The sequence below is a fragment of the Microcebus murinus genome, chromosome 19, assembly GCF_040939455.1.
Source record: "Microcebus murinus isolate Inina chromosome 19, M.murinus_Inina_mat1.0, whole genome shotgun sequence".
NCBI lineage: Eukaryota > Metazoa > Chordata > Mammalia > Primates > Cheirogaleidae > Microcebus > Microcebus murinus.
In genome coordinates, this window is record NC_134122.1 from 1,817,508 (window position 1) to 1,844,570 (window position 27,063).

The 27,063-nt window shown below is 57.2% G+C and overlaps 2 protein-coding genes and 1 long non-coding RNA gene across 8 annotated transcripts in view; 1 reads left to right on the top strand and 2 right to left on the bottom strand.

The window, feature by feature from the left end:
* Window positions 1-27,063, bottom strand: part of RNPS1 (RNA binding protein with serine rich domain 1) — a 337,992-nt gene that overhangs the window by 6,193 nt on the left and 304,736 nt on the right. Inside the window, exons 1-3 of one of the 2 annotated variants that reach the window (XM_012743616.3) lie at window positions 4,201-4,260; window positions 553-740; window positions 161-316 (exon numbers count right to left, since the gene is read on the bottom strand). In XM_012743616.3, coding sequence (XP_012599070.1) covers window positions 161-316; window positions 553-623 — 227 coding nt within the window. In that variant the 5' untranslated portion in view covers window positions 624-740; window positions 4,201-4,260. Of the gene's footprint in view, window positions 1-160; window positions 317-552; window positions 741-4,200; window positions 4,261-27,063 lie in introns of those variants that run through there. The other variant, XM_012743624.3, reaches the window with a different exon arrangement.
* Window positions 314-3,571, top strand: LOC105859651 (uncharacterized). The gene is made up of 2 exons (XR_001148643.3): window positions 314-415; window positions 2,176-3,571. It is a non-coding gene; the product is annotated as an uncharacterized LOC105859651 (long non-coding RNA).
* ABCA3 (ATP binding cassette subfamily A member 3) overlaps window positions 10,736-27,063 on the bottom strand; it is a 45,665-nt gene continuing 29,337 nt past the window's right edge. For all 5 annotated transcript variants that reach the window (XM_012743612.3, XM_012743614.3, XM_012743609.3 and 2 more), the window contains 15 exons: window positions 25,673-25,771; window positions 22,562-22,748; window positions 21,479-21,782; window positions 20,551-20,824; window positions 18,640-18,844; window positions 18,058-18,277; window positions 17,525-17,683; window positions 16,556-16,728; window positions 15,432-15,560; window positions 15,093-15,287; window positions 13,267-13,454; window positions 12,673-12,843; window positions 12,208-12,398; window positions 11,954-12,027; window positions 10,736-11,650 (listed from right to left, as the gene is read on the bottom strand). In XM_012743612.3, the coding sequence (XP_012599066.2) occupies window positions 11,519-11,650; window positions 11,954-12,027; window positions 12,208-12,398; window positions 12,673-12,843; window positions 13,267-13,454; window positions 15,093-15,287; window positions 15,432-15,560; window positions 16,556-16,728; window positions 17,525-17,683; window positions 18,058-18,277; window positions 18,640-18,844; window positions 20,551-20,824; window positions 21,479-21,782; window positions 22,562-22,748; window positions 25,673-25,771 (2,701 nt within the window). In that variant the 3' untranslated portion in view covers window positions 10,736-11,518. The remainder of the gene's footprint in view (window positions 11,651-11,953; window positions 12,028-12,207; window positions 12,399-12,672; window positions 12,844-13,266; window positions 13,455-15,092; window positions 15,288-15,431; window positions 15,561-16,555; window positions 16,729-17,524; window positions 17,684-18,057; window positions 18,278-18,639; window positions 18,845-20,550; window positions 20,825-21,478; window positions 21,783-22,561; window positions 22,749-25,672; window positions 25,772-27,063) is intronic.

The window sequence follows — 27,063 nt, forward strand, 5'->3', positions numbered from 1 at the left end:
GAGCAAACCACAGACTGCTCTGCCATAAAACAGGGTCTCTATTAACAATCTGAGGGTGTGTTTTCTTTGGAAATAATCAAGAAAACTGAGCCCTCTGTGGAAAGGAGGGAGGTGGCTGCTGCAGCAGGGTCCTTCCAGGCTCCAGGCCAGCCAGCCCCACCTGGTGCTGCTGCTACCACTGGAAGCGCTGCGCCTTTTTCGAGTTTTATCCCTGCCGCGATCCTTCTCACTCGACTCCTTGGCAGCCCCTTTATCTTTGGAGCGATCCTTTGACTTCTCATCAGAGCGGTCTTTGCGTTTGGTAGGCGAAGGAGCCCTGGATGGTGAGGAAGAGTGTGAGACTGCATGCTCCTGTGACCAAACCCTAAAACAACAGCACAACCCACAAGCTCCAGCAGGGCTACAAAGATCCCGGGTGAGCACAGAGCAAAATGGTCTGTGGCTTAGGACACTCACTGCAGAATACAAAACATTTTCAATCTTCCCCTTTCTGAGGGTCCCTAGCAGTGAGCACCCCCATAGTAGCACTAGAAAAATCTTACAGAGGATTACCTAGTGCTGGACTTTTTATTATTTTCTTTGACTCCTAGCAAGCTCTTCTTTTTCACTCCTGATAAATCCATTGTCCCCTTCTGAGGTGTTCAAAGCAGCAATGGCGGCCTCACTTATCTGAACTCTCACTTCTAACTGGATTCTGAGAAACGATCCCTAATCGATTGCAATTTACGCCAAAGAGCAGCCTAATAACAAGATAAAAGGATTTAAAGAGTGAACGAATTGGCAAGGCAACAAATCTACTTTGCAGTAAAAGCTGAGTACATGAGAAGGCAGCAAGGGAACACAGTAAGCAACTAGTGTCCACACAGCCAGAACCCGTGGGGACAGTCACCATCTCCTCATGGAGGGTTCTCTACCCCTACAGGCATAGGCAGAACTGACACCTCAGCATCTTAAAAAAAATAAATAAAAAGGAGGTGGCAGTGGTACCCATCGTTGTTGTTATATACATTGTACAATACCAGTTTTCACTCCTAAGTTTGAGGACAAGCCCTCTGTGGTTCTGTCAAAACACTATAGCACCATTTGCATGCAGAACAGAGAAAAAGCTAACTCCAAGTGTGGCTCTGCAGACAGGATTAGATCTTGTTTTATTTTGGTAATTTCCTTTTTCTTTTTGAGAAGGAGTCTCGCTTTGTTGCCCAGGCTAGAGTGAGTGCCGTGGCGTCAGCCTAGCTCACAGCAACCTCAAACTCCTGGGCTCAAGCAATCCTCCTGCCTCAGCCTCCCGAGTAGCTGGGACTACAGGCATGCGCCACCATGCCCGGCTAATTTTTTCTATATATATTAGTTGGCCAATTAATTTCTATTTTATAGTAGAGACGGGGTCTCGCTCTTGCTCAGGCTGGTTTCGAACTCCTGACCTCGAGCAATCTGCCCGCCTCGGCCTCCCAGAGTGCTAGGATTACAGGCGTGAGCCACCATGCCCGGCCTATTGTGGTAATTTCCTTTTAGGATACACTGGGTAATATGACTGGAGTTTTGCTTTCCATTTCAAAGGCAACTGTACTAGCATTAAAACATTTAACACTCAAACGCAATTAGATGCAATTTCCCATATGAACATTTAAAAAGCAGTTGAAGAATTATAACAAATACTGAACTTTGGTTAATAATATGCATATGGAATGTATATGGGAAAGTACACACAAATCTGCAATTTACCTTGAAATGCAAAAAAAGGTAAAGATTGATGGGTGGCAATGCATGATAAAGCAAATATGGCAGAAACGTGACTTGTAGAATCTAGGTGTGGTTATGTGGGTATTAACTGAACGATTCTTTCATTGCTTAGAAATAAGATGTTAGGGGAAAAAAAGCAGACATTGAAATTGGGTGAGATACTGCATGTCACACACGAAAAGGTTTAGCAAAATGCCTGGATTGTAGCATGTGCCCAAATAATGTCAACAAATTACTACTCAAAAACAAACTACTGCCCAGGTGTGGTAACTCACACCTATAATCCCAGCACTTTAGGAGGCAGCGGTGGGAGAATTGCTTGAGGTTACAGTGAGCTATGATTGTGCCACTGCACTCCAGCCTGGACCCTGTCTCAAAAGAAAAAAACCAAAAAAACCCACAAACAACTAATTCATTATATGCCCTATTTTCCAGGGACTGCTGCCTTCGGCATTTCCAGAGAGGCTTTGTACAATCTCCATGAGTTGTAAGCAAAGATCTCAGGATGCTGGTTTTAACTACTTCTGTCTCACCTTCTCCATCAGCCTGTAAATAAGGAGGACACAGCACACCAATCGAGTCCTGGTTTCACACATGCAGGGTACACCTGCCAGGAGTGCTTCAAAATGCTGCTGAATACACATTCTGACCCAAGAAAGAAGAGCACTTGGCTTTGGGCAAATGGGAGTGGAAGAGGGCAGAATACCACTTTTGCTGCTCTTTTACAGGGATGTCAAACCTTTACAAAATGTTTTACCTTAAAACAGTGAGATACTAGATAAACCTAGCAGGCAGCACCTGACAAGGTTAGTGAATACAATTCAGAGATTAAGAGTCTGGAGTCAGCATGCCTGGGTTTGATGTGAGGTTTTGCTGTGTAATCTTAGACAAATCATTTATTCTTTTGAGGTTTCTCACTGGCAATATGGTGACAATTAGTTCCCACCTTATAGTTATTAGGGGCATTAATTAAGTTAATTCACAAAAGAGACATGGCACCCAGTTAAGCTTCAATAAATGTTAGCTTATGTTAGACTTGGGTCTCCATATTGGAGGCTCCTTCCCCATATACAAGCTGTTTCCAAAGCCACGCAATTTCTGAATGCTCAATAGGGGTTCCTGGACCAAGGCCCCCCCCCCCCACTTAGGATCACCTAGAGCAGCACCGTCCAATAGACTGTGAGCCACAAGCATAACCTGAAATTTCCTAATAGCCACATCACAAAAGTACATGAAATTAGTTTTTAAGATTTGACACACTATATCTGAAATATATTTCCAACATATTACTATTAAAATTTAATAATAAAGGTTTACTTTTTCTCATAGTAAACAAAGTCTTTTAAATCTGGCATGCATCATTTTATCATCTCAGTTTGGATTAGCTATATCTCAAATGCTCAATAGCTACACGTGGCCAAAGGCTACTACTGGACAGTGCGGACCTAGAGTGGAGGTTGCACACACAGATTCCAACCACAACCCCTTCCCCGCCCCCGTCCTAAAGATCTGTCCGAATGTACTTTGTGTAACAAGCACCAGTTATTCTTAAGCACTCTAAAAACTAAAAACCACAAAGTGATCGCCTTGCTGGTGGGTATGGTCGAGTGCTAGAAAGCAAAGGTTGAGGTTCTGTGTTCACACAAGTTCAGGTAACAGCTCAGGACCTTGGTTACCTCCCCCATCCTCCGGAAAGGTGCGCGTCCAACAGAGAGAGAGAGAACAATTAGTTAAATCTCTAGCAGATGGCGTTTCAGCACAAATCTTCAGAGGACCTTCCCCATTTAGAAGTACATTTCAGGCATAATTCATGCAAAATAAAAACAGAAAAGCCTACTCCACGTTTCTCCTCCATCGACTTTAACCTTCCCGTGTCCACCCTTCTAGGGTACTCCGTCGAAATGAGCTCGGCCACCGTGCTCGGTCCACACTAGGTTGTATCCCCAAGGCCTAGCGCCAAGAGAGGTAACAGGAGCCCAGTGAACGTTCAGGGAGTCAATGTTTGAATAATGACTCCGAAGGGAGAATCAGCCGGCCTTCCGCGGAATGCCACAAAGAAACTGCGCCCGCCGGCACCGGCCCGAGACGCCGACCTCGCCGCTCCCCGTACCCTTCCAGGGCAGGGCCTGGCGTTGCGGGCCTGGGTCTCTGGCCCAGGGGGAAAGCCCCAAGAGGGGAAACCGCGCTCCCTGAGTCCCGGGGGCCTGGTGGGGCCGCCGCCGCCGCCGCGGAGCGGACGAAACACGGACGCCCTTCTGTCCGCTGCGGCCCCGACCACTTCCGGGCCGCGGCCCGGACGCCTCCCACTCTGCCCGCCCCGAGCCACGCTTTCTTTTTGGATTCCGCGCCGCGCCGCCGCACCGCGGTACTGAGGAGCGAGCCGGATTCACGATGCGCCCCACCGAGCCTGGCGGGGGGACCCTGAAGCTCGGATGCGGCCGGATTCTGGCCCCAACTTACATCTTCCCGCCGCCACCTCCTGCTCTCCTTAGCCGCTGAGGCCGGCGCGGCTCTGGCGTCAGAGCAAAGGAGCGGGAAGGCACCGCCGTCCGGCGCGCAGCGATGACGCAGAACGTCTGAACCAATGGGCGCGAGCGGGGTAGTGTTAAAGGGCCAAGGCAGTTTGTGGGGAGTCGCGTTGGGGCGCTTAGTGTGTCTACCCCTTGGACGAGTCTCCGGGGCTGCCCCGGGCTGGCCGCGCGCCTACCAGAGTGGACAAACTGGCAGTTTTAGGGGCTGCGGGACCGCGCCGCGTGGTCGGCTCGTCCGCGGCGGAGGGGGTTAACGCGGCCGCGGCCCCGGCCCTTTCCGTGCGCGTGCGCCTCAGGTGCCGGGTTGCTGGCCCGGCGTCTGCTCGTCCAGGCGGCCGGGGGCCCCGGGAGGGGGAGCGCGCAGGGACCGCGACCTCGCGCGGCCAGCCGCAGGGGCCTTCAGGGTGGAGGCAGCTCAGAGACGGGCCGGTGCGGGGCGTGGGCTCGTGCGGCCAAAACTCGCAGGTGGTGTGCGGGGTGACCGTGTAGACGCGGCCTCGGCGCTGGCGGAACTCGGCGGGTGGGCGCGGTAGGCGGGCAGTGCGGCCGGAGGGAACAGGAGCTTGGGCAGAGCCGACGGTGAGGCGCAAAGGGAGAGGCGTCTCCGAGGAGGCGATGTTGCAGCTGAGACCGAGGGGAAGCGCGCGCCTGGTGGCGGGAACAGCAGGTGCAGAGGCGTCGTCGAGGGTCGTGGGGGAAGCGGAGGGAGGCCAGTGCGCTGGCTCGCGGGCCGGGGCTAGTTCAGCGGTGGGGGACGTGGAGGAGGTGCGGGGTACGGCGCCAAGCCTTCATCCCAGCGGCCGGTGGAGAGCCCGGGCGGGGAGACTGTCGGGCTTTCTGGGAAGGACAGTGGAGGGGCTGCGGGTGTGGAGGCCGGCCCCGGAGGAGGAGGCGGTCGGAGCAACGACCGGCGCTGAGAGAGTGAGCACCTGGCGGGCTTTGTTCACCGCTGTGTCCCCCGCGTCCCCCTCTGTGCCTCGCAAGCAGTCGTTGCTCTGTGATCATTTGTGCAAGGAAGGAAGGCGCACTCAGCCCCAGACGTTGTCTGAACAGCTTGGTGGCAGCAAGGAAGAGAGAAGGGGAAAGATCCAAGCCTACCTTTTGGATGAGGGAACCAGCGTGACTTGGGGATGTTAGATGTCAATGCGGAAAACAGGAAAGAGTCCAGGGTGCAGCTCGGTGACCTGGGATGGACGGAGGGGACCCGGTCTGCAGTCACTGCTCTCTTCCCTACCTGCTTTTTGCAGCCAGTGTGTGGTGACTCCCTTCCCAAGCTCACTCCCACCGTTCTGTCCAGGTGTGTCAGGTGTGCTTTTAACGTTTCATCCTAGGCTGAGGGATGTCCATGGAATTGAGAACAAAGGACAGCTGAGTGGAGGAGTCACCTCCAGAGTCCACTCCACTGAGCCCTCCCCCCCCCCCATTCCTGTGGGTGGAGGTTGCCAGGCCCAGTCAGTCTGGTCCAGGAATCCCCGTTGGGCTTAGATTTGATGTGCAGAGCATTTAAAATAAGTTAAATTGTCTCCATTACTATCATATCTGCCGTGGCCAAGCCTGAAGGGGTAAGTGGAACAGCCCCTCCCTGCTGCAGGGAAGGGCCCTGGGAGGCCTTGGTGGTCAGGGCAGGCAGCAGATGGAGTTGGAGGCAGGGGAGCCCGGTGCTCAGAAAGGCTCTTGGAGGGCCCCCAACCCAGAGCCTGTGCCCAGGGCAGCACTGACACCCTAGGAGGGTGGCCTGGTGACCCCACCGTCATGGACAGAACCAGCTGGGCTGACAGCCCCACTTCCTGCTTTTTTAAACACTTTTGAAGTAATTTAATGTGGGCTGCATATAAGCTTTAACACATTTTATATTAAATCCAAAAGCATGATTTATTCAGACACGAATTTAATCAAATTTGCTTCTAAATGTTACTGATAATTTTATGAAAAGTGCTATCAGCTGTCAAGCTTTAAAAATTGAGCATCCTGACTTTTGCCATTTTGAGAATCGGCAGAAACATGTTCGGAAGAAACATAAGCATATAAGATTTGCTTATATGCTGGGTGCAGTGGCTCACACCTGTTATCCCAACACTTTGGGAGGCTGAGGCAGGAGGATCACTTGTGGCCAGGTGTCTGAGTCCAGCCTGGGCAATGTATTGAGGCCCCCCGTCTCTACAAAAAATTAAATTATCCAGCCATGGTGGTGCATACTTCTAGTTCCAGCTGCTTGGGAGGCTATGGCGGGAGGATTACTTGAGCCCTGGAGTTGGAGGCTGCAGGGAGCTATGATGATGCCACTGTACCCCAGCCTGGGTGGACAGAGTGAGACCCTGTCTCTAAAAAGAATTAAAATAAAATTCTGGAGTCTACTAGCTCCACCACCATCCTTCCAGGAGTTCTAGCGATTCTCCTACCCACTGCCCTTAACCTGTTAGGGCCTGGGAGGCTAAGAGCTGTGGAGCTGTGGCCTTTGGGACCTCAGGGGATTTTCAGTCCCCTGGAAGGGGCATTTGGTAGCTGGATAGAGCCCTGGAGTGCTGTGCCACAGGCACCCTGTGGGCTCTGGCCAGTGTCCTGAGCTGCGGGTCACCTGGGGGCGATTTGAGTCTGGTCTGACTTTGAGCACGTGTTAAGGCAGACTGTTCTCCCCGCCTTCATCCTGTGTGTGCCCGATGGCTTCTGCAGTGCCCGCCCTTGGAGCTGGTGGCCCAGGACACTGCGAGAGTCAGTGATAGCCTGGGCTGTGGTGGAGGTCACAATGGGCCACCAGGAACTTTGGACAGGCAGCGCATCCCCTCGTAAACCGAGTCAAGGAAACACTTCTACCCGCCACTAAAACTGGGCTCTAGGCTGAGGGCAGGTGTGGCCTGCCCAGGTGGAATAGAAGGTTATGACTGGTGACCTCTGGGGAGGCAGTAGAAGAGGAGCTGCCAAGAGGGCAGTCACCAAGTCCTGGCACCTGTCTGAGGAGTGGGTGGGGCTGGGTCCTTCTGGGTGGCCAGGCTGGGTCCAAAAGGGCCAGCCAGGCAGTGGGTTTGGGGCGAGCTTGGCCAGCTGGGAGAGGCTGGAGTTGCGAGAGGCCGCCCTACTCCAGGTGTGTGTCCTCAGGGTAGGGGACCATCAGGGCCTGAGGCGTCCACAGGCCTCTCCTGAGTGGTAGATGTGGGAGCCTGTGCTCGTTCTCACACCGAAAGCCACGTGTCCATCTCTGTCATGAGGAAGCTAAGGGTCAAGATACCTGAGCTGCCCACCCAGGTGGCCTCGGGCAGGTTGGGGCAGACCAGCCGAGGAGCTGGCCAGGCCTCTGGCTGGGCTGTGGTGCTGACCAGGCCCAGCTGCCCTGGTGCCATCTGTAGCCAGTCGATGTGGAGCTTCTCTGACCAGGAGGCACCCGATGTTGGCGTCTGTGGGGTGCGGGCCGGGCCCCAGGAGCGGGGCCTGGGCAGCCCCGTGTGTTGAGGAAGGAAGGCAGGGCCCCCGCTCCCCGGGCCCGCCCCACTGCTTCACCCCACTCCTGCCTTTCCGAAGCCTGGCCAGGAGGGCCCATCAGGTGAGAAGGGGGCCCCGCCCAGCACTGGCCTGACTGCTGCCTGCCTCCTGGGGGTGCAGGGTGGTTGCAGGGGCCTGGGGGCAGTGGTGAGGCCTCATGGGGCTTCTTTGGGGAAGGCAGCGGGGCTGCAAGGGCTTGCCAGGGATCGGGCCTGGGGCCTCCTGTTGGAGGGAGGGGCGTGCCTGTTGGGGGGAGGGGTGCAACAGCCTGACTCTGACTTCAGTGCTGGGCCGTCTCCTCCATGCTGGAGTCGGGGGCCTTTGGCTCCTCTGGGCTCACGCGAGGCTCAGGCTGCCCTACCCAGGACAGTCCTTCAGACCTGTGTGCAGGGCAGGCTGAGGCCTTTAGCACAGGCAGCACTGGCCTTCACATAGACCCCTGGGAGTTGGGGGGGTCCCAAAGTGCCCAGCTGGCTGACGCCATGAGCATCGTGCTGGCCCCAGAGGTGAGCGGAATGCTATTCAGATGGAGCAGAGGCAACACGCCCTGGCTGGGGTTCTAGCCCTGGGCTGGCCTAGTGGAACCCCCTCTGTCACCCCCGGCACTGGCCCTGCAGGTGTCAGGTCTGACTACCCTGCAGCCTTGGGATGTTGCCCCCTCTGTGTGTTCAGGGAAGTGACAGCTCAGGCTGGGCTGGGGTTCTGGGGTGGGCTGAGGGGGCCAGGCCAGCTCCTGTGTCCACCTGCTGTATGTAGTTACCCGCAGACAGCTTGCTGCCACGCTTGGACCTCTGGCCTCGGCTCACTCAGGCGACCTTGGTTCCCCCTGGAATCCTGGACTACACATCTGTCACTGGAATTTTCCCAGCAGGAAATGGTCCTGTTGGCTTCTCTTTTCTGAATCCCTGCAACCAAAGGGCCAGGACACTCTGGGGTAGGCCCTGGGATATGGCCACTTCTGCCAGAGGGGTGTCCTGGGTGCCATGGGGTGTCACCAGCTCAGGTGGACACTGCGGGGGTTGGGGGCCACCTCCAGAGGGACACAGATCCTGCCTTCTGTGCCTGTGGTGGGTCTGTGGTCACGTCCTGCCTGGGTTCCCTGTGCTTGGCATAGGTGCCTATGTTCTGGGCAGAACTAGGCACGTGGAAGCCAGTGGCGTCTGGGAGTTGTCTGAAGGTTCTGGGTCAGCCAAAGGTGCCCTTCTGTCGCCCCGCCCCCTGCTTCCTGCTGATTCCAGACCAAGAGAGGACCTTGAGAGAGCCCCTCACCAGGGTGGGGAGCAGGCAGGGGGAGCCTGGCTCCCCAAGACCCCGGAGGTGGCAAAGCCCTGGACTGCCTTCTGCAGACCTAGAACACAGCTGAGAAATAAACTTTCTTAAACCTCTGTGATCAGGGTTTTCTGGGGCTGGGTTCCCTGACCTGTGGCTGGCGCTGCCTGGTGGCCTGCCTGCCCCCTGTGAGGGCAGTGGAGGAGCTCAGCGTTGGCCGAGCCCCATGGCACTTTCTCCCTCACCCTTGTTCTTGGTGCAGTGACCACTGTCCCAATGGACTGGGCAGGACTTGGGGGAAAAAATCACAAGCTTTTCCGTGGGTCTGGCTCTCAGCCTCCTCAGGCGTCTGCCCCGGGGGAGCGAGAGGCCAGGCCGTGCAGAGCAGCGAAGGCAAAACCTTTCCTCCCACAGCTCACTGAGCTGTGGCGCAGGAGCGAGTCTCCACGGAAGCGTCTCCAGACGCCTGGATGGGGTGGCGTGAAGCAGGCCGGCTCCTGTTGCTCCAGTCCATGGCCCCCCTTCCCTACCCCCACCCCCCGCAAGGTTGAGAACTGCCAAAGCCCAAACCATTAGGCTTCCATCCTCGAGGACTGGCTCCAGCACTGAGTAGGGGCCTTGGGGACACCTGGTAGGCCCCTCCAGCTGCTCCTGGGTCCACATTGACGGGATTGGCCCTTAGGCTCCCCCACAGACACCTCATTCTTCCCCCAGCTCTGCGTGCACCTGTCCCCTGGCCCCCACGCAGTGGCCTCGGCTGTGCCCATGTCACCCCCTCCGTAGCTGCGGGTCATCTCCCTAAGAAGGATTTCTGGCTGTGAAATTTAAACTTCTCACGTAAAAATCTGTTGGCATGGTCCTGCGCCAGGAGGGATGACCAGGCTCCTCGGCATGTCCTGGCCACATAGGTTGGTCACAGGTGCGGTACCTCCCGTGGGCTGTGTCTTTAGTCCTAGATGCCTTCCTCACACCCCTTTTTTATGGTATCGAAGGAGGAAAATGACAGATTCATAAATCTCTAGCACATGGGTTTAGAAACAAGTCCAAGGATGCCCTGATGTAGGGTTGTCGGTTGTCCATGTGCCCTGGGTTCTGTGCCCTCCCAACCCACAGGCCCTGGCCGCGGAGCTGGTTGGTGAGGGACTGGGACAGGCCCGCCTCTTGTCTCTTTTCTCCTGGACAGTGTTTAGGCCACAACCGCTCCTCAAGTTTACTTTTTCCAATGTGGAACTAAATGATGATAGTTTGAAGAATTTTAAAGGGAATAAAAAGCTGCTGGCAACTTTGCAGCTTTCATCAACTTTCAGGGACTGGTAAGAACACAAATTTGAAATTGTCCAAAGTGAGGAAAAGTCCTTTCCGCAATTATGAAATCTAAGGGAATGTAAAGTGCACAGGAATTCAATCGCAAGGTTGCAGAAAACCACCGAAGTAACTGCGTGAATGGGGGGCCGACAAATGGGGCGTCTTCAGGGGAGGGGCATGAGGCCCATGGTGATCCCAGAGCCAGGGCCTCCCGCCCACCCAGGTGCCTCCCGCGCCAGCCCACACGCTCTCCTTGGCCGTAGACTGGGGATCTGGCCGGTGGGCGTTTGTCTGCCCTGCTTTTCCATTTGTGTTTTGAGCCTGTTGCTTCGCCTCAGGTCACCGAGGTGTCTCCCTACCCAGAAAAGTGAATGACGGAGCCCTGGACCCCCACTCCTGTGTGACGCAGACGGTGATCGTGTCCCTTCAGCCTTTATTTTCTGGACAGACTCAATGTGTTCAGTGTGGCCTTGAGAGACGGCTGCCCAGCCCCTGTAGTGGTCCCTGACTGTCCTGGGGCCGGTGACTTCTCCAAGGCGCAGTGTTGGGAACAGAGGACTGTGCTTCCCATCTGGACCCTTCCCTCCCTGCACCAGAGGCTTCCGGAATATGCTCCTGGGATGGTGCCCAGGCCCTACACCCGAGGAACAGCTCGCCAAGGACACTTCCGGGGCTGCCCTGGACGTGGAGGCCCCAGCACGTAATCACGACCAACATCTCTTCATGGATGGTGACTTGCAACTTTCCTGTTCTCAGCAGCCTGGGGGCTGTGCTACAGTTCATCCGGCTTCTCATTTCCTCCCCAGGGGAGTTTAGTGTCATGTAAACACGAACATGTCACTGGGTCCTCTCTGAATGCGCACCCCCAGGTCAGCTGCAGTCCCTTCCTGGGACACCTGTCCACCCAGAGACCCCAGGGCTTGCCCACGCAGACCTGCTCGTAGTCTGGGGACGTGACTCCAGGGTGCCTGCGGAGGTGGGTGTCGGCATGCTGACCCCTGGCGGGGGGGCCCTGACGTATCTGGTCCCTTCTGTGCACACTGCCTTGATTTTTTCATGTTCATCATAGAAAACAGTGATTAAAAATAAAAGATAAGATAAACCCAGAGGGAGAGGAGGCAGCCCGCACACCGGCTTGTCCTGTCTCGGCACGGCTCGTCCTGTCCCAGCACGGCGCCCGCGAGGCGGCAGCAGGCCCCTCATCGGCTGTCCTCTGCAGCGGGTGGCTGCAGGTGGGCGAAGCTCAGGAAGACCTGCTCCAGCGAGATCTGGCTCACGGAGTAGTCGTCCACTCCGTACTTCTCCTTGGCCTTCTCCAGAATGCCAAACACCTTTGGGAAGCAGAAAAGCCGCTGGTAAGAGAGGCCAGGGCCAGGCTCCTCGATTGGACTTGGGAGGAGTCTGGCAACCAGCAGCTGGCAGGGCGCCCAGGTCCCGCTGTACCCAGCCCTGCCCCACAGCCCCAGCAAGAAGTCGGCTAGGGGGGCCCACTGTGCTCCAGGGTGAGGATGACCTGGAGGCAGCTATACCCCTCTGGGTAGGTACTGGAGGAGAAATGGGCAGGGAGAGGGCCTGGCAGCCCCTGGAGGGACCTTGCCCAGCCCCAGCAGTGGGGCCGCAGGGCCTGCACTCACCTTTGCCCAGCTGAGGTCACGGCCTGGCAGGTGGTAATGGACCATGCCTTGGTGCTCATCCTCCAGTACACTGCCTGCATGACAGGGAGACCAAGTTCCTGTGAGGGCTGGGCTGGAGGGGACCCTTGTCCCAGGAGTCAGGGAGACGGGACTTGGCAGGGGTGAGGCACAGACACCCTCTGCACGGTGGCTGGAAGAGGGCTACGCAGGGGCCCAGGGCCCAGCCAGCGGGGGCTGCCAGGGCTGGCACACACCTGAGAAGGTCAGGTCCACGAACGCCTTGAACTCCTGCAGCGCCTCCTGCTGCCCTTCGCTCCGCACCTTGGCCCGCAGGGAGTAGCCACTGCCGAACTTGCTCTTGAGGTGCTGGGGGCTGCCCAGGCACTTGAACTGGCCCTGCACCATGATGGCCAGCCGGGTGCACAAGGCTTCGCACTCCTCCATGCTGGGGAGAGGGGGCAGAGGCCTGAGACGGCTGGGGGACGCTGACGCCTGCCCTGGGTGTCAAAGGCTTGTGGGGACGGGAAGGTGTCCACACCCAGATCGGGCCGTTCCTGGTTCCCGTGCTGGGAGTGTGGCCCACGTGTAGGGCCTGGGGATCTCCCGGCAGACTCTGCACCAGCTGCTGACAGGTCTTCTGAGACTCGGCCCTGCCAGCCCAGCCCTCCGATGGACCTGCTTCTGATTCTGTCACTGACCCACAAAGACCCAGGCTCTACCTGTGGGAGGTGATGACGATGGCCTTGCCAGACTCCCGGGCCCGGGCCACTGTGTCCCAGAGCAGGCGCCGGGCCACGGGGTCCATGCCGGTGGACGGCTCATCCAGGAAGATGACCGCGGGCTCTCCTATCAGGGCGATGCCGGTGCTCAGCTTCCGCTTGTTTCCACCACTGTGGGCAGAGGGGTGCCAGGTTAGCACAGGCTCCGTGTCCCGGCAGAGGCCTGTGCGCAGTGACGGCAGAGCACCCCTGGTGAAGAGGAGGGGCCGTGCACTGCACAGTGGGAGGCTCCAGAGAAAGCCAAGCCCAGGGCTCGGGCCACGCTCCTACCGAGAGCAGGAGTGCCATCTGCCTGCACCTGAGGGGCCTGAGAGATCCCTGACATCACTCACCGCTGGCCTGGTGTCCAGGCGGTAGGAACCACCAGGGCAGCCCCTCTTACCCAGCACTGCCTGGGTCCTGCTCCCAAATCTTGCTCAGGCCTGGGCCCGTGGGCAAGAGCTCCGGCCACTGGCCTGCGGAGTCGCTTCCGCTCTATGCTCAGGAGACCCCGCCCTCTCCCTGGGAAGGGCCTGGGCTGGGTGCAGCTCGCACCTGTAAGTCCTGACCAGCTTGTTGGCGTGTGGCTCCAGGAGCAGGCCCCGGAGAGTGTTCTCCACACAGGCCCCGATGTGGCGCTCAGGGATGCCCCGGAGCCGGGCGTACATGACCAGCATCTCGCGGCCTGTCATGTGGTCCAGCAGGGCGTCGAACTGCGGGCAGTAGCCGATGCGCTGCCGCACCTGCAGTAGATGCAGCCAGGGAGAAAGCAGGTCAGAGGGAAGCCCCACAGGGCCCCTGCCCTGGTGCCCACCTCAGGCTGTTTCTGGCCTCCGGGATCTGTCCAGGGTGGTCCATGGAGCTGTGCCCAGGCTGTGGCAGCTGCCTACGGCTGACCTCACTGAGCAGTGCTTAGCAGGGACACAGGAAGGGCTTGGCTGGCCGGGCCCAGGATCCCAGACCTGCTCGAAGACCTGCCATCACTTGGTTCTCACCCTGAAGTCACAGGCCAGCAAGGTCCAGCCTGGAGCCTGGTCCACCACAGGCAGCCACGGGTCAGCGTGGAGTAAGAATGGCCGACTGAGGACGTGACATGATCTCCATGCAAACCTCACACAGAAGACTTTACAGCTCCTAGCTGGTCACCTGCTCCTTTGTTCCCAGGTATTTAGCGAACATATAACATGTGCCAGGCCTGGCTTTCTTCCCCCTCTAATGGGACATGTTTGCTGGCAGCTCCTTCGTGGTGGAGCGTTACTTGGTCAGTTGGCACAGCAGCTGTTCTCTGAGCGGGTGGCCACGTCCAGCAGAGCCAGGACGCCACCGTGTGGCCTCCCAGGGCTGCCAGCCACCACCTGTGCAGCTACCCTCAGCAACTGGCAGGGGACAGGTGTGCCTGGGTTCTGTGGATTCCAGAGACCAGGTTTCCTCACCCTCCTTGGGGTCCCTCAGGCTTTCAGCATCTGTTTTTAGTGGGTTTAGAAAGAATTCGTAGCCAAGTAGACAAACACGTACTGTCTTTGGCTGCTACCTTTGCCGTTCCTTCTCCTTTCCTCCTGGGACTCACATGCATTCAGGGCATCCCACCTCCCCTCCATGTCTAGGTCACATGTAGTGCCCTCTCTCCTGCATGTATGTCAAGTCACTTAATCTATTTCTGTAAACATGGTGAACAGCTATTGTATAACCTGGCCTGACACCTGTAGATCTGAGGTCTGTGGGTTTGTCCCTCCCATGGGGCCTGGAGTCTGGATTCCAGCCACGGTGCCTGTCGCCTTTGTCTGTTTTTTGTGCAGCACTCGCCTTGGAACATTATTTGGGGGACTCTTCGAGTACCAGGATAAGCCTTTCTCCTGAGAGGACCTAGTGTGCTCTGGCTTGAGGGCCACAGTCCACAGCTCCTGCTGCCAGCTCTAGACAGGACCCAAGGCCACGTCTCAGGCTCTTTGCCTTTTCATGTCCCTGGCTCTGCTTGGCACACGGGGACCTTCTGCATGGGCAGCAGGGGCAAAATGGCTGCCTCTGGTCCACCTCTACGCTGGGGGATAGCCTGTGGGGTTCAGCCCAATGTGGGGAAACTGGCGGGTCCTAGGCCTTCACTTCTGTCCCCTCATTCAGCAAGGCCTCTGAGCCCACACTGCAGTCGCCTGGACACAAACGGCTTCTGTCAGTGTGGGATGTGCCTCTCAGCGCTCACAGGTGTGGCACCTGTCTGTCCTCCCCATCGCCTGCCTGGCCTGGCCCTGCCACTGCCTCGTCCTGCCATCCACAAGTGTGTGCTGTGCCCACTGGGAGCCAGAGGGTGGCTCCAGCCCTTCCTTCGGAGTTCCCCCTGCCAGGCCTGCCCCCTGTCCCCTGTGGGGCCCCCTGGCTGTGCCCACCTTCCCGATGTCAGAGCTGATGCTGTGGCCCCCGACAAAGGCATCCCCGGAAGTGATGCTGTCCTCCCCAGTCAGCATTTTGAAAGTCGTGGTTTTCCCAGCTCCGTTGAAGCCCAGCAAGCCAAAGCACTCCCCTTTCTGGACTGCGAGGGAGACCTTGTCCACGGCCAGGAGGGGCACCCGCTGCTCGTACACCTGCGGTGCCCGATGGAAAATGCCAGAATGAGGAGGCGTGGAGACCCACCAGAGCAACCCTGGGCTTCAGCCCCTGCAAGCTTCCGGGGACGGGGCCAGACCCCAGGGATGGCTGGTGGGAAGGGCCCCACGTCCCAGCCTTGCCTTGGAGAGCTCCTTGATGACCAGAGGCGTGTCAAGCAGGGAGTCCAGGCTGGGGGCCAGGACCCGGCTCCTCTCGTCTGCCACATCTTGGTCCTCAGGAAGCACCGACGTCCGGGTGCACAGTTCCGCCTGATTGTTTAAGTCAAAGACCACGTGAGTGAAGCCCAGCCCCAGGGTCCCTCCGAGGGAGGAGGTGGAGGCAGAGGTGTGAGATAGGTTGGCCAGACTAAGGTTTCTAGGCTTTTCGCCCCCCCACGCCCCATGTGTGCGACTCAGACCTTTCACAAGAAGGCCGAGGGACCTTATAGACTGAAATAAGCACCCGGGAAACATACGCTACCCAAGGAACAAGAATTGCACTGACTCACTGAGAAAATAAAAACTCCCTGAGGTATGCAGGAGATTTTCACATGTCAAAAGAAACTTCCTTTGGAGAAGTCGTAATTTTCTTTTTGAGACAGGGTCTTACTCTGTCGCCTGGGGTGGAGTGCCGTGGCGTCAGCCTAGCTCACTGCAACTTCAAACTCCTAGGCTCAAGCAATCCTCCTGCCTCATCCTCCCAAGTAGCTGGGACTACAGGCCTGTGCCACCACGCCTGGCTAATTTTCCTATTTTTTGTAGGAAATGTTCCTATATTTTGCTCTTGCTCAGGCTGGTCTTGAACTCCTGACCTCAAGCAATCTTCCCACCTCAGCCTCCCAGAGTGCTAGGATTACAAGTGTGAGCCACCATGCCAGGCTGAGAAGTCTCAATATCTTAAAGAAGCTAATTCACCAGGTCGAGCTGTCTATCCCATGCAATCTTAACGGGTTTTGTTTCATTGTTTGCAGGGTAGGACATGGAGACTTGAAGTGTTTTTGAAAAAACAACCCCAGGCCCAGCTGACCCTGAGGCACCGGGGCTCAAGACTCAGAGCCTTGCAAGGTGTGAGGGCCGTGCCCCTGCCCGGGTGGACAGTGCACTTGGGCCCGGCTATGCTGTGCTGAGGCCGCCAGCACTGGCCATGAGGAAGCCTGACCGCCGTGGGGGCCGGAGAGAGGGAGGTGAGTGCAGTCCCTTGTGCTGGGCCCAAGTGGAGGCATGGGGAGCATCTGGCTAGCGTCCCCAAACTGCCTAGGACTCACCAGCGTCTGCTTCCTCCGGAAGGCACAGAGGAAGGTCCTAAGTCTCCACAGCAGGTTGGTCTCGATGAGGAAGAGCAGAGAGAGATATGCACACCCTGAGGCAGCCATGGAGGCCACGAACCTGCCGACGCCCGGGGCCCTCCAGGCGTAGAAGTTCTCCTGGTACTCGATGTCTGTGCAGGCCAAGGAGACACACTGAGCCCGTGGCCTGGGACGCCCTCCCCACCATCCCCCGCAGCACGAGGTGCCTGTGCCCAGCCCCTCCATGAGGTGCCAAGTTCCTCCTGCCCCGAGTGCGCCCTGTGTCTGTCACCCCGTGTGGGAGCCTGAAGTACTTCCCGTGCCTCGGGGGAACTTTGCCAGGCAAGGTGCCCCCACGCACCCTCATGCACTCACACACCTGATTCCCTGAGTTGGGGACTGTGCTGAGATATAAAAACTGGCTTAGGGAAGTTTAGGGAGGGGACAAGCACATGTCAAGCAGTTACTACTCCTGTTGTACAAGTGACTAGGTGGCAGGAGCCACCTGGGCCTGCCCAAGACATGCACACAGGGCTCTGCAGAGGGGCCCAGCTGCCTGCAGATGTGGGATGGAGACTGTTCCAGGTGCAGAGGGGAGGGAGTGTGTGGTGGGCTGAGGGTGGCCCCAAAGGATAGGTCCAAGTCCTATCCCCCAACCTGAGAGCGTGACCTTGCTTAGCATTAAGGTCTTGGAGATGTAATTAGGTAAGGGTCTGGAGATGAGATTTGGGATTTAGGGCCGGCTCTACAGCCAACGATAGTGTCCTTGTAAGACAAAGGCAGCAGGAGATTGGGTCTGGGGCAGGAGCTAGGCGGCTGGCACGGTGGGGTGAGGCGGATGCCGACGAGGGGTGAGCGCCAGGCCGCTCAGAACACAGGAGGCCGCTGAGCTCGGGAGCCCCTCTGCAGTGACGACCGACTGACCGTCCAGGGGCGCAGGACACTCACTGTACTTCTTGCAGTAGTGGGCAGCGACCTCGGAGGAGGTGCAGTACCTCCGTGTCTCGTAGTTCTCGTAGAAGCTGCTGACCGCCATCCCCAGACAGTGGTTGGGCAGCACCAGGAACACGTGGTCCAGAGTTCTGGAAAGTTCTTCTAATTTTACCGCTGCAATGAGGAGGTACAGACCAGTTAGCGCTGGAGGGCACACCACACCTGCTCCCAGGGCAGATCTAGTCTGAGAATGTTAGGTCCCCAGGTGTCCCCACAGATCAGGCGCCTCCATGGACAGGGCCTTGTCCCTGCTGTGCCAAGGAGGTGGCACCTCCCAGGGGACGCCCCCGCCAGCTCTGCCGAAGCTGCCCGGGAAGGGATGTGCAGACGCCTGCCCACCACAGCTGGCTGAGCAGGGCTGCCTTGGGCAGAGGGGCCAGGTACCTGGTGCCTGAGCCCCACCCCTGGCCCAGAGTCAGTGCCACCCCCGTGTGGCCCCGGTGCGGCCCCCAAGGTGGCCACTGGGGAGGGGTTCTCCGTGCCCCCACCTGGGATGCGCATGATGGTGACCATGAGGAAGGTGGCAATGCCCGACAGGATGTTGAATATGGTCAGCCTCGCATAGGCGGTGGCTGCCCCCGAGAAGAAGAAATTCATCAGGTACATGAGGGGGATGATGGCCCAGCCGTACAGTAGGAGCAGCAGCAGCGTGTCGGCCACATGGCCGTCCCTCGTGAAGGCGCGCACGTCGAAGGCTTTGAACACCACCTGTGGCAGCAGGGGTGAGGCGGCTCAGCAAGCAGGCAGAGCTCCGGCACCCCCTTGGGCGGGGCAGAGACAGGTAGGAGCACTTCTGACAGATCAGCCAGCCCAGGCCGATGGCCCCACGGGCTGTGTCTGGCCTCCGAGGTGGCTTTCAGCCCTGGGATCCCTCTGACCAGCAGCTCCCCTTGTCCCTGTGCTGCTACAGTCGACTGGGCAGCGGCTCGGCCCGGCACACCCAAGAGGGGCAGAGGCTGGGGGCATCTCCAACCACCCTCCTGGCACCCAGGCTGGCTCCGACCCTGCAGGGCCCCTGAGGCAAGCCCACTGCGGTCTGCAGGGAGGACCCAGCGCCACCCAGCACTCACCAGCAGCAGCAGACTGGGGACGAGGAAGGAGATGAGGTCCCACAGCAGAGCGGAGAGCCAGAAAGTAGCCACGCGGACTCCGCTCACAAACTGCACATGCTTGGCCTGCCCGGTCCTCTCGCTGACCGCCAGGATGGAGAACGTGCTGGCCAAGAAGGCCATGGCGAAGAGCAAATTGAGGGCGATGTCAAAGCCCTTTCGGCCCCTGCGGGGACAGGGCAGATCAGGGCAGAGCACAGCCGACCAGGAGGGGGAAAGAGTGGTCCTCCGTCACTGCGGTCCAGAGCGTGGGGCGCGGCAGCCCGACCTCTAGAGGGGGCTGCGGGGGAAAGCTAGAGCCAGGGGTGCCTGGGCACCTGGAAGACTCCCACCCCTAAGAACGGCTACTCCTCGGGACTTCCTCTCCCAACTGGTGGCAGTGAGCATTGCTCTGCCCTGAGCCGCTGTCCCCACATGTACTTGGGGGACAGTACCGCGTCCCTAGTGCCTTTCCCATTTCTCCTGGGGAACACTCTGCCTTGTTCTCTTCATATCGCCCCAGATCAGACCCCGCTGTCAGATGCTCGCATCACTGCAGTAGCTAAACTCTCCCTGCAAGTGCAATCGACTCTGCACGTGGTTGCCAGCAACACCTTCCAGAAACAGGCTCTGGCGGCATTATTCTTTTGCTTTAAAACCTTCTGATGGTTTCAACAAATGGTTCTGGGACAATGGAATATTATCTGGCATTAAAAAAAAAAGGCGGCAGCAATAACGCTACAACATGGGTGGACCTTGAGGAGAGGCGGACGTGTTAGGGACATGAAATGTCCCAGTCGGGCAGATCCTCAGAGGCAAAGCAGATCGGCAGCTGCCAGGGGCGGTGACCTGGGAGAATGGGGAGTGGCTGCGATCGGGCATGGGTGTCTTTTTGGGGTGATGGAAATGTTCTGTACAATTATGTTGTGGCAACAGTCCCACAGCTCTGTGAATACACTGGCAGGCGTTCCACTATGGACTGTAAGTTGGTGGATTATGTGGTGAGGGAATTGCATCTCCCAAACCCGTTAAGAAATTCTTCTGCCTGGTCCACTGTCACCATAACAAGCCCGGACCCCTCAGCCCAACCTCCCAGTCCTGAGCCCACCAGGCCATGACCCCCTGCCAGGCTTGCAGCCTCCCATGGGTCCCATCTCCTTCCTGAGTCGCCTGGAGGTCTTGAAGGAGAAGCCCCTCCCATGCCCTACAAGACGTTTCAAGGCCCTGTAGGCTGCCATAGGCCAAGAGATGAGGCCGTTGACTTTCTGCTCTGGGGCAGGGATGGGGCCAGCAGAAGGGGACACAGATGTCACAAGGCTCAGGCACAGCCTAGAGAGGGGTAGAGATGAAATGGCCCCCCAGTGGAGACTGTTCTAAAATTAGCAGACTCTGTGGCTTCCTCTGGGTGGGTCCCAGAGTCCTGGTGCCCTGTGTTTGGGGTGAGGGACAGCCCTGCCCACATGACGGCATGACAAGGCTCCCAATGTGTGGCCACTGAGGGTCAGGGACACTGATTCTTGCTGAGTCCTGCTGTCCTCCCCCTTCCTCCTCTGGCTCACGTACACAGCAAGTGCTGTGGGGGGCATGGCCACACTGGCTGCCCCACTGCAGAGAGCAGTCCTGGTGAGCACGGTGACCAGCAGGGGCGGGGGTAGGTTTGGGAGAAGGCAAAGCTGCCCTCCGAGCCCTCAGACGTCCCTGTGCGGACTGTGCAGCGTGGGACAGGCCTCCGTGGCTGTCACAGGGCAGGCCAAGTGGGGATGGCTGAGGAGGGGGCAGGGTCCCCAGCAGCTCTGGAAGGGTAGGGACGATGCTCTATCTGTCCACGACCCTTGGCAGTGCCCATGGTGGCCAGTCCTCAGGAGGGGCCCTGGTGGGCAGCAAATGACATACTCGCTGAACTGGTCCTTGGCAGCCTGCAGGGCGCTCCGGGGCTGGGGGTAGTTGGAGACCACAATGGAGGCCTGGGGGCTGCACAGCAGCTTGAAGAGAAGGTTGTCCACGACGGCCAGGGCGGTGGCTGGGGAGTGGTACGCCTGGTTGTTGAACAGGGCAGTGACAACCGTCCGTTCTCCCACGTCTCTGAAGGACACCGCCACAAGGCACCGCTCGTTAAAGCCTCCCCCTTCCACCGAGGCCCTGAAAATCAGGAACTCCTCCAGGTCACCTGGGGAGCAATGGCAGAGTCAAGGGACACAGGAGATGGCAGGTGGAGGTGCCGCCGCTGTCTCAGCATGGCCCAGCAGTACCCAGCACCGTGCCGCACGTGCCGAGCTGCCCCCGTGGCCAGCTTCTTCCCAAGAAGAGCCCAGTTTCTGTTTAGAGTTTGTCCAAAGTGCCGAGCCTCAAAGCTGCAGGTCAGGAAGTGGGAGGGAATAGTAAGGTGAGAAAACCTTCCAGCATGTTCCATCTAACCAGAGCATAGTCCCTGTTCTAAGCCTGGGGCAATATCCAGCTGTGTCTCGAGGCAGTCGTGTCTTAAGATGCTGGAGGAAAACACCACGTCACACGGAGACACAGTGTGACTGGCCTCATAAACAAAGGAAAGGCCACCGAACGCTTGCATTTTGCTTATGAATGGTCCTGACGGATCAGCTTTAGGACGCGGTGTGGCCCCAGTGATGTGCCTGGGTCTGCAGCCTCCCCAGGGCACCTCCTCTGACTCAGTGTCATGATCTGCCTTGTGGGGGCGTCTGGCACTGTCAGGGGCACGTGTGATTGTCAGGATGGGCGGCAGCAGAGGCACTGGTGAGCCCAGCCAGGAACCACCCACCCCAGAAGCTCTGACCGCCCATGGGGCCCTGACCCAGGACGCCCTTACCCAGCACCTCGCGCGGCTCCTGGCCCTCTGCCTGCAGCATGTCCTTCAAGTGCTCTGACAGCTGCTGATCCAGCCGGGAGGTCCCGGAGACTGAGAAGGGCACTACAGTTCTGCCATATGCACCCAAGGTCAGCTTCAGGATGGGGTCGTCGAAGATCTCGGAGGAGTAGTTGATGGCCAGGAGGGCCAGGGTGACACAGGTCAGCGGGACCAGGACCTGGGCCACCACCATCTTCCACTCCCGCCAGCTGTATGCGGCCTTCTTCAGGAACATGGCCCAGAACTGCTGGCAGTGCAGGGCAAGCTGCGGCAGAGGGGACTCAGGTGACACTGGCACCGCTCGAGACCACGCTAAGAGCCTCCTGGGGCTTCTTGCGGGGGCCATTGGAGGAGCTCAGTAAACGATAAATGACACGGAGGGCACGGCTGTCCACGTCCCTGCAGGTCCCAACACGGATCTGCACATCAACCCCGGGGGCTCACTACAGCCATGGAGGCGGGGCAGACATTGTTTGACTGTGGCAGGACATATGGGACCAGCTGCCATCCCCTGCCTTCCCCTGCCCTACAGAGACGTGCCATGCAGGAGGGCCCTGGTCCCGCTCCCACATGAGTAGACGCACAAACCTCCCCACTGCTCCCCAGACTGACTGCCCAACTTCCCAGCACCACCCCTCACGACCCACTAAGTGCAGGAGCACCTGGGCTTCACGGTCGGGCTGGCCCGGGACCAGACCCTCGCTCTGTCACAACTGGCCATTCCACTTTGGCCCAGGCCTCAGTTTCCTGACTATAAAATGGAACTAGCATGTTAAGCCTTCTTAGCACCGAGCTGGGTAAAAGGCAAGCTCTTTCTCGATAAAGTACTGTGCCCAAGTTAGAATGTTCAGAAATTTCCATTGCTCCATTAAAACGCTCCGTTTCCCTTCTCCCTGCCAACCCACGAGCTGTAACCGGCCCTATGCCCAGTGCACTGACCCTCTGGAGGCCTGTGCCTGCCTTCATGGGCTCTCCTCTGCGTCACCTAACACCAGGGGCTCAGGGGCCACCAGCCTTCCCGTGCTGCCCGCCTGGAGCACTCACCCCAGTGTTGAGCTTGACGGCGGCACGCTCTTCCTCGATGAGGGCGCCGATGCCGTCGGTTGGGTCCATGGCCCCGCACAGGTTGCTGTCCACTGCCCAGTCGCTTGCCCGCCTCTCGTGCTGGTACTGCAGGGCAGGGAGCTGGATGGCCTGCATGTCCATGCTGGTGTCCACCAGCTTCCCAACCCTGTGCGGACACAGGCACCACTCACACACTGTGCTCTCGGGGCGGGGCAAAGCTGTCTCCCAAGCAGCAGGGAGAGGCAGACAGAGGGCTGTTATCAGAGGCCCTGAAGCAAAGCCACCCCAGCAATTCCTTTGCTCGTTCATTGTGCTCATTCGTTCACTCACTCATCCATAGTTATCTCCAGAGCAGCATCTGTCCTCCGCCAAGCAAGGTCCCGGGGAGAGGGACAAGCTGATGGGGCCCCTGCCCAGGGAGACTGTCCAGACAGTCAGCATTCATGACCAGGGCTTTGGAGAGGGACAGAAGGCGGGCAGGGCACAGTGGTGGCTCTAGGGAGGGCACAGCCAGCCCGATGCCAGGAAGGTACAGATCGGGGCACTTGCTACCAGGGTGAGGCTGGGAGGCGGATGACCATGCTCTAGGGGGGCAACCCTGGCATGGGCAGGCCAGGGACAGGCATGGAGGGCCGGCAGGGTGGGCCGGCAGGGCTCACAGCAGGGGCCTGGTGTTGGGCTGTGCTGGCTGAGCGGTAGCCTGTGAGCCACCGGATCTGCTTCAGAGACCCCAGGGTTGGCGCTTTCAGGCGCACGTTCCTGTCATGCTCTGACTGTAAACGCCGACTCTCCGCTCAGTCTCCCGAGAGACTGGAAGGTTCTCAGGGGCAGAGGCCCTGTCTGATTGTCTGCCCCAGACCTTGCGTGGCCGGGTACAGATGGAGTCCCCTCCATGGTCACTGAGGGACAGGTGAATGAATGAATGGATGAACAAACGAGCTAATGCATCAGAGGCCTTCTTCTACGCTAGTGCTTCTGACAGCAGCCTCTAAAGGAAGGACACTTGTCACAAATGGAGTGACTAAAGGTTACACACAGCTACTGTGCCCACTCTGAAATATACGCCTAAGAGAAGTAAAAACACACATCCAAAACCTGCACACAAATGTGCACGGCAGCAGTGTTCACCCAGCCAAAAAGTGGAAAACCCTCCTGACGTTCCTCGGCCGGTGAGTGAATGAGCTACAAGTGATCTATTCACGTGCTGGAACATGAGCCACAGAGGGAGTGAGGCTCTGGCACCTGCCGCAACCTAAAGACAGTACGCTCAGTGAAAGAGTCGGCCACGGAAGACCACGTGCTGTCTGACTCCCATTACGGGAAACATTCAGAACAGAACAGAGATGGGGAGCAGTGGTCACCAGGGGCTGGGATGTGGCTGCTATCCCGTGTGGGTTTATTTTGTGGGGTGATAAAAGTTCTCAAATTGATTGTGGCGATGGCTACAAAACTGTGTGAATATGGCATACAGAAAGAAGGTGATTTTTTAAACAATATACAGATTATATATATATATATATATATATATAAAACTTTCATTTAAACACATGAAACCCTCCCACAGCTCCCCGATGACTGGAAATCACAGCGAGGTTGCCGAGCAGGCGTGGGAGCAAGTTCATCCCCACCGCCCTGGGGCGAAGCCGAGCAAAGGAGCCACCGCTCCCTTGGTCCCACACGAGCTGCTGTGCGAGGCCCCGGTCGCCGCTCGGCTGGCCCCTTGCTCAGAGTCCCTAGTCCTTCCCTGGATTCCCCCAGACCCACTTATCTTTCCTGGCTCACATCACAGATTCGGGCCAGGGAGACATGCGTCGCCATCTTGCTGACATTCCCTTGAATCCAAGCCACCCCGCCCTACCCAGCTGCTGTGGCGCTGGCGCCACGCTGACCCCACGCTGACCCCACCAGCGTCCTGGACAGAGGCTCTGATTACTTCTTGGGACCAAGAGCATGGAGAGACCACCCTCAGGAGGGGGCTCTGGAGCTGAGTTACGGGTGGGCCATGGGCCAACTCTAAGGGGGCAGGAGAGGCCCAAGACCCCAGAAACACAGAGACAAGAAGCCCTGCGGCTGTAGGAATGAGCTGGTCTGACACCCAGGTCCAGTCGACACCCTCTTGCCATGGTTTTCACATTTTCCCACTTCCTTTGTTCAACCTGACAGCCACTCTGTGCCAGATCCTTCCCTCCTGCACCTCCTCACCACCCCATTTCAGGGAGTCTGTTCCTGGGAGCTGGGTCTGAGCCCCCTCCCTGCTGGTGTCCTCGTGGCACCCTGGGCCATATCCCCAGAGCACACACCTCACAGCTGTGCGCCTATGGCCACTTATTCTTTTGTCTCCTCCGGGCCACGAGCTCCTCAAGGAGAAACATCTACCTGTGGTTTTTTGTTTTTGTTTTTGTTTTGAGACAGAGTCTCACTTTGTTGCCTGGGCTAGAGTGAGTGCTGTGGCATCAGCCTAGCTCACACCAACCTTAATCTCCTGGGCTCAAGCAATCCTGCTGCCTCAGCCTCCCGAGTAGCTGGGACTACAGGCATGTACCACCATGCCCGGCTAATTTTTTCTATATATTTTTAGTTGGCCAATTAATTTCTTTCTATTTTTAGTAGAGACGGGGTCTTGCTCTTGCTCACGCTGGTTTCGAACTCCTGACCTTGAACAATCCTCCCACTTCGGCCTCCCAGAGTGCTGGGATTACAGGCTTGAGCCACTGCACCTGGCCTGCTTGTGTTTATTTTTATTTCTAGTTCTTAGCACTGCATCTGCCAAATAAATATTCCGGAAACGTCTGGTAGGTGCGCTGGTTGCCTCAAGCTCCCCTGGTAATTCTGAGGGTCTGAATGCTAAACTTCATGTTCGTTACTGACACAGGCAGGCCCCCCCCCCCCCCCCCCCCCCGTGTGCAGGCCGTTGGCAACTATTACATCTGACAGGGGCTCTGCCAGCGCCACTGTCCCGCCTACCCCAGGCCGCTCCTCCACCCTCACATGGGCCTGCCAGCTCAGGACTAAGGTGACTGCTTTATCTCAGCGCTTTGAAAGTCTCCCGCAGCCCGAGGCCTAGGCCGCTGGAGATGCACAGCTACTGACCGAAGGAAGACCTCCTCCATGGTGGTGACGGAGGCCCCAAAGCTGGCGATGCCCAGCTCCTTCTGCTTCTTTTCCAGCTTCGTAAAAAGGCTTTCGAACCTGAAAAAAAAAAAAAAAAAAAGACCCAGAGTGACAAGTTGCTTCTCAGTGACTCTCTAGATAATTTGCTCCTAAATAATTACCTCCCTGTAGAACAGGGCAGGGGCCACAGGAGGTTACACTTTGAAATGCCACTTAAAAAATAATAAAAGCTGGCCGGGCGCTGTGGCTCACGCCTGTAATCCTAGCTCTTGGGAGGCCGAGGCGGGCGGATTGCTCAAGGTCAGGAGTTCAAAACCAGCCTGAGCAAGAGCGAGACCCCGTCTCTACTATAAATAGAAAGAAATTAATTGGCCAACTGATATATATATATAAAAAATTAGCCGGGCATGGTGGCGCATGCCTGTAGTCCCAGCTACCCGGGAGGCTGAGGCAGGAGGATCACTCGAGCCCAGGAGTTTGAGGTTGCTGTGAGCTAGGCTGACGCCACGGCACTCACTCTAGCCTGGGCAACAAAGCGAGACTCTGTCTCAAAAAAAAAAAAAAAATAATAATAATAATAATAAAAGCTAAGTTCATATGGTTTCATTTCCTGGTTTTTTACCTTTCCTTTTCTTTTTTAAAGACTTTTGGTTTTGTAGAGAAGGTTTTAGGTTCATGGCAAAATTGAGAGCAAGGGACTGAGATTTCCCACATACCCCTGCCCTACCCTGTGTTTCTTTCTCACAGAACATCTTGTGAGCACCTTGGCCTGTTAGATGTTCCTTGAGAGCAAACACCTACATGAAATTACAAAAAAACAAAACAACAACAACAACAAAAAAACCCAGAAGAAACTGGCAAGGCAGCTGGGCACAGTGACTCACACCTGTAATACCAGCATTTTGGGAGTTTGAGGAGAAAGGATCATTTGAGCCCAGCAGTTCGAGACCAGCCTGGAGAACATAGTGAAACCCCATCTCTACAAAAATTTTTAAAAAATCAGCCAGGCATGGTGGTGCACACCTATAGTCCCAGCTACTCAGGAGGCTTAGGCAGGAGGATCACTTGAGCCCAGGAGTTTGAGGCTGCTGTGAGCTATGATGATGCCACTGCACTCCAGCCTGGGTGACAAAGGAAGACCCTGTCACTAAAATAAAATTTAAAAAAGGGAAGAAACTGGCAAGTATTTATTTGATTATAGGATAGAAAACCACTTAGAATAAAGGAATGGAAGAAATCACAACAAAGAGGATATGGTACAATACAGGTAATATCTGTATAGAAAAACAATGCCACAGAATCAAACTAGAGAAAGTCACAACAAAAATGATTAATGTTAACATATAAAACTGAACCATAAACAAGCAAAA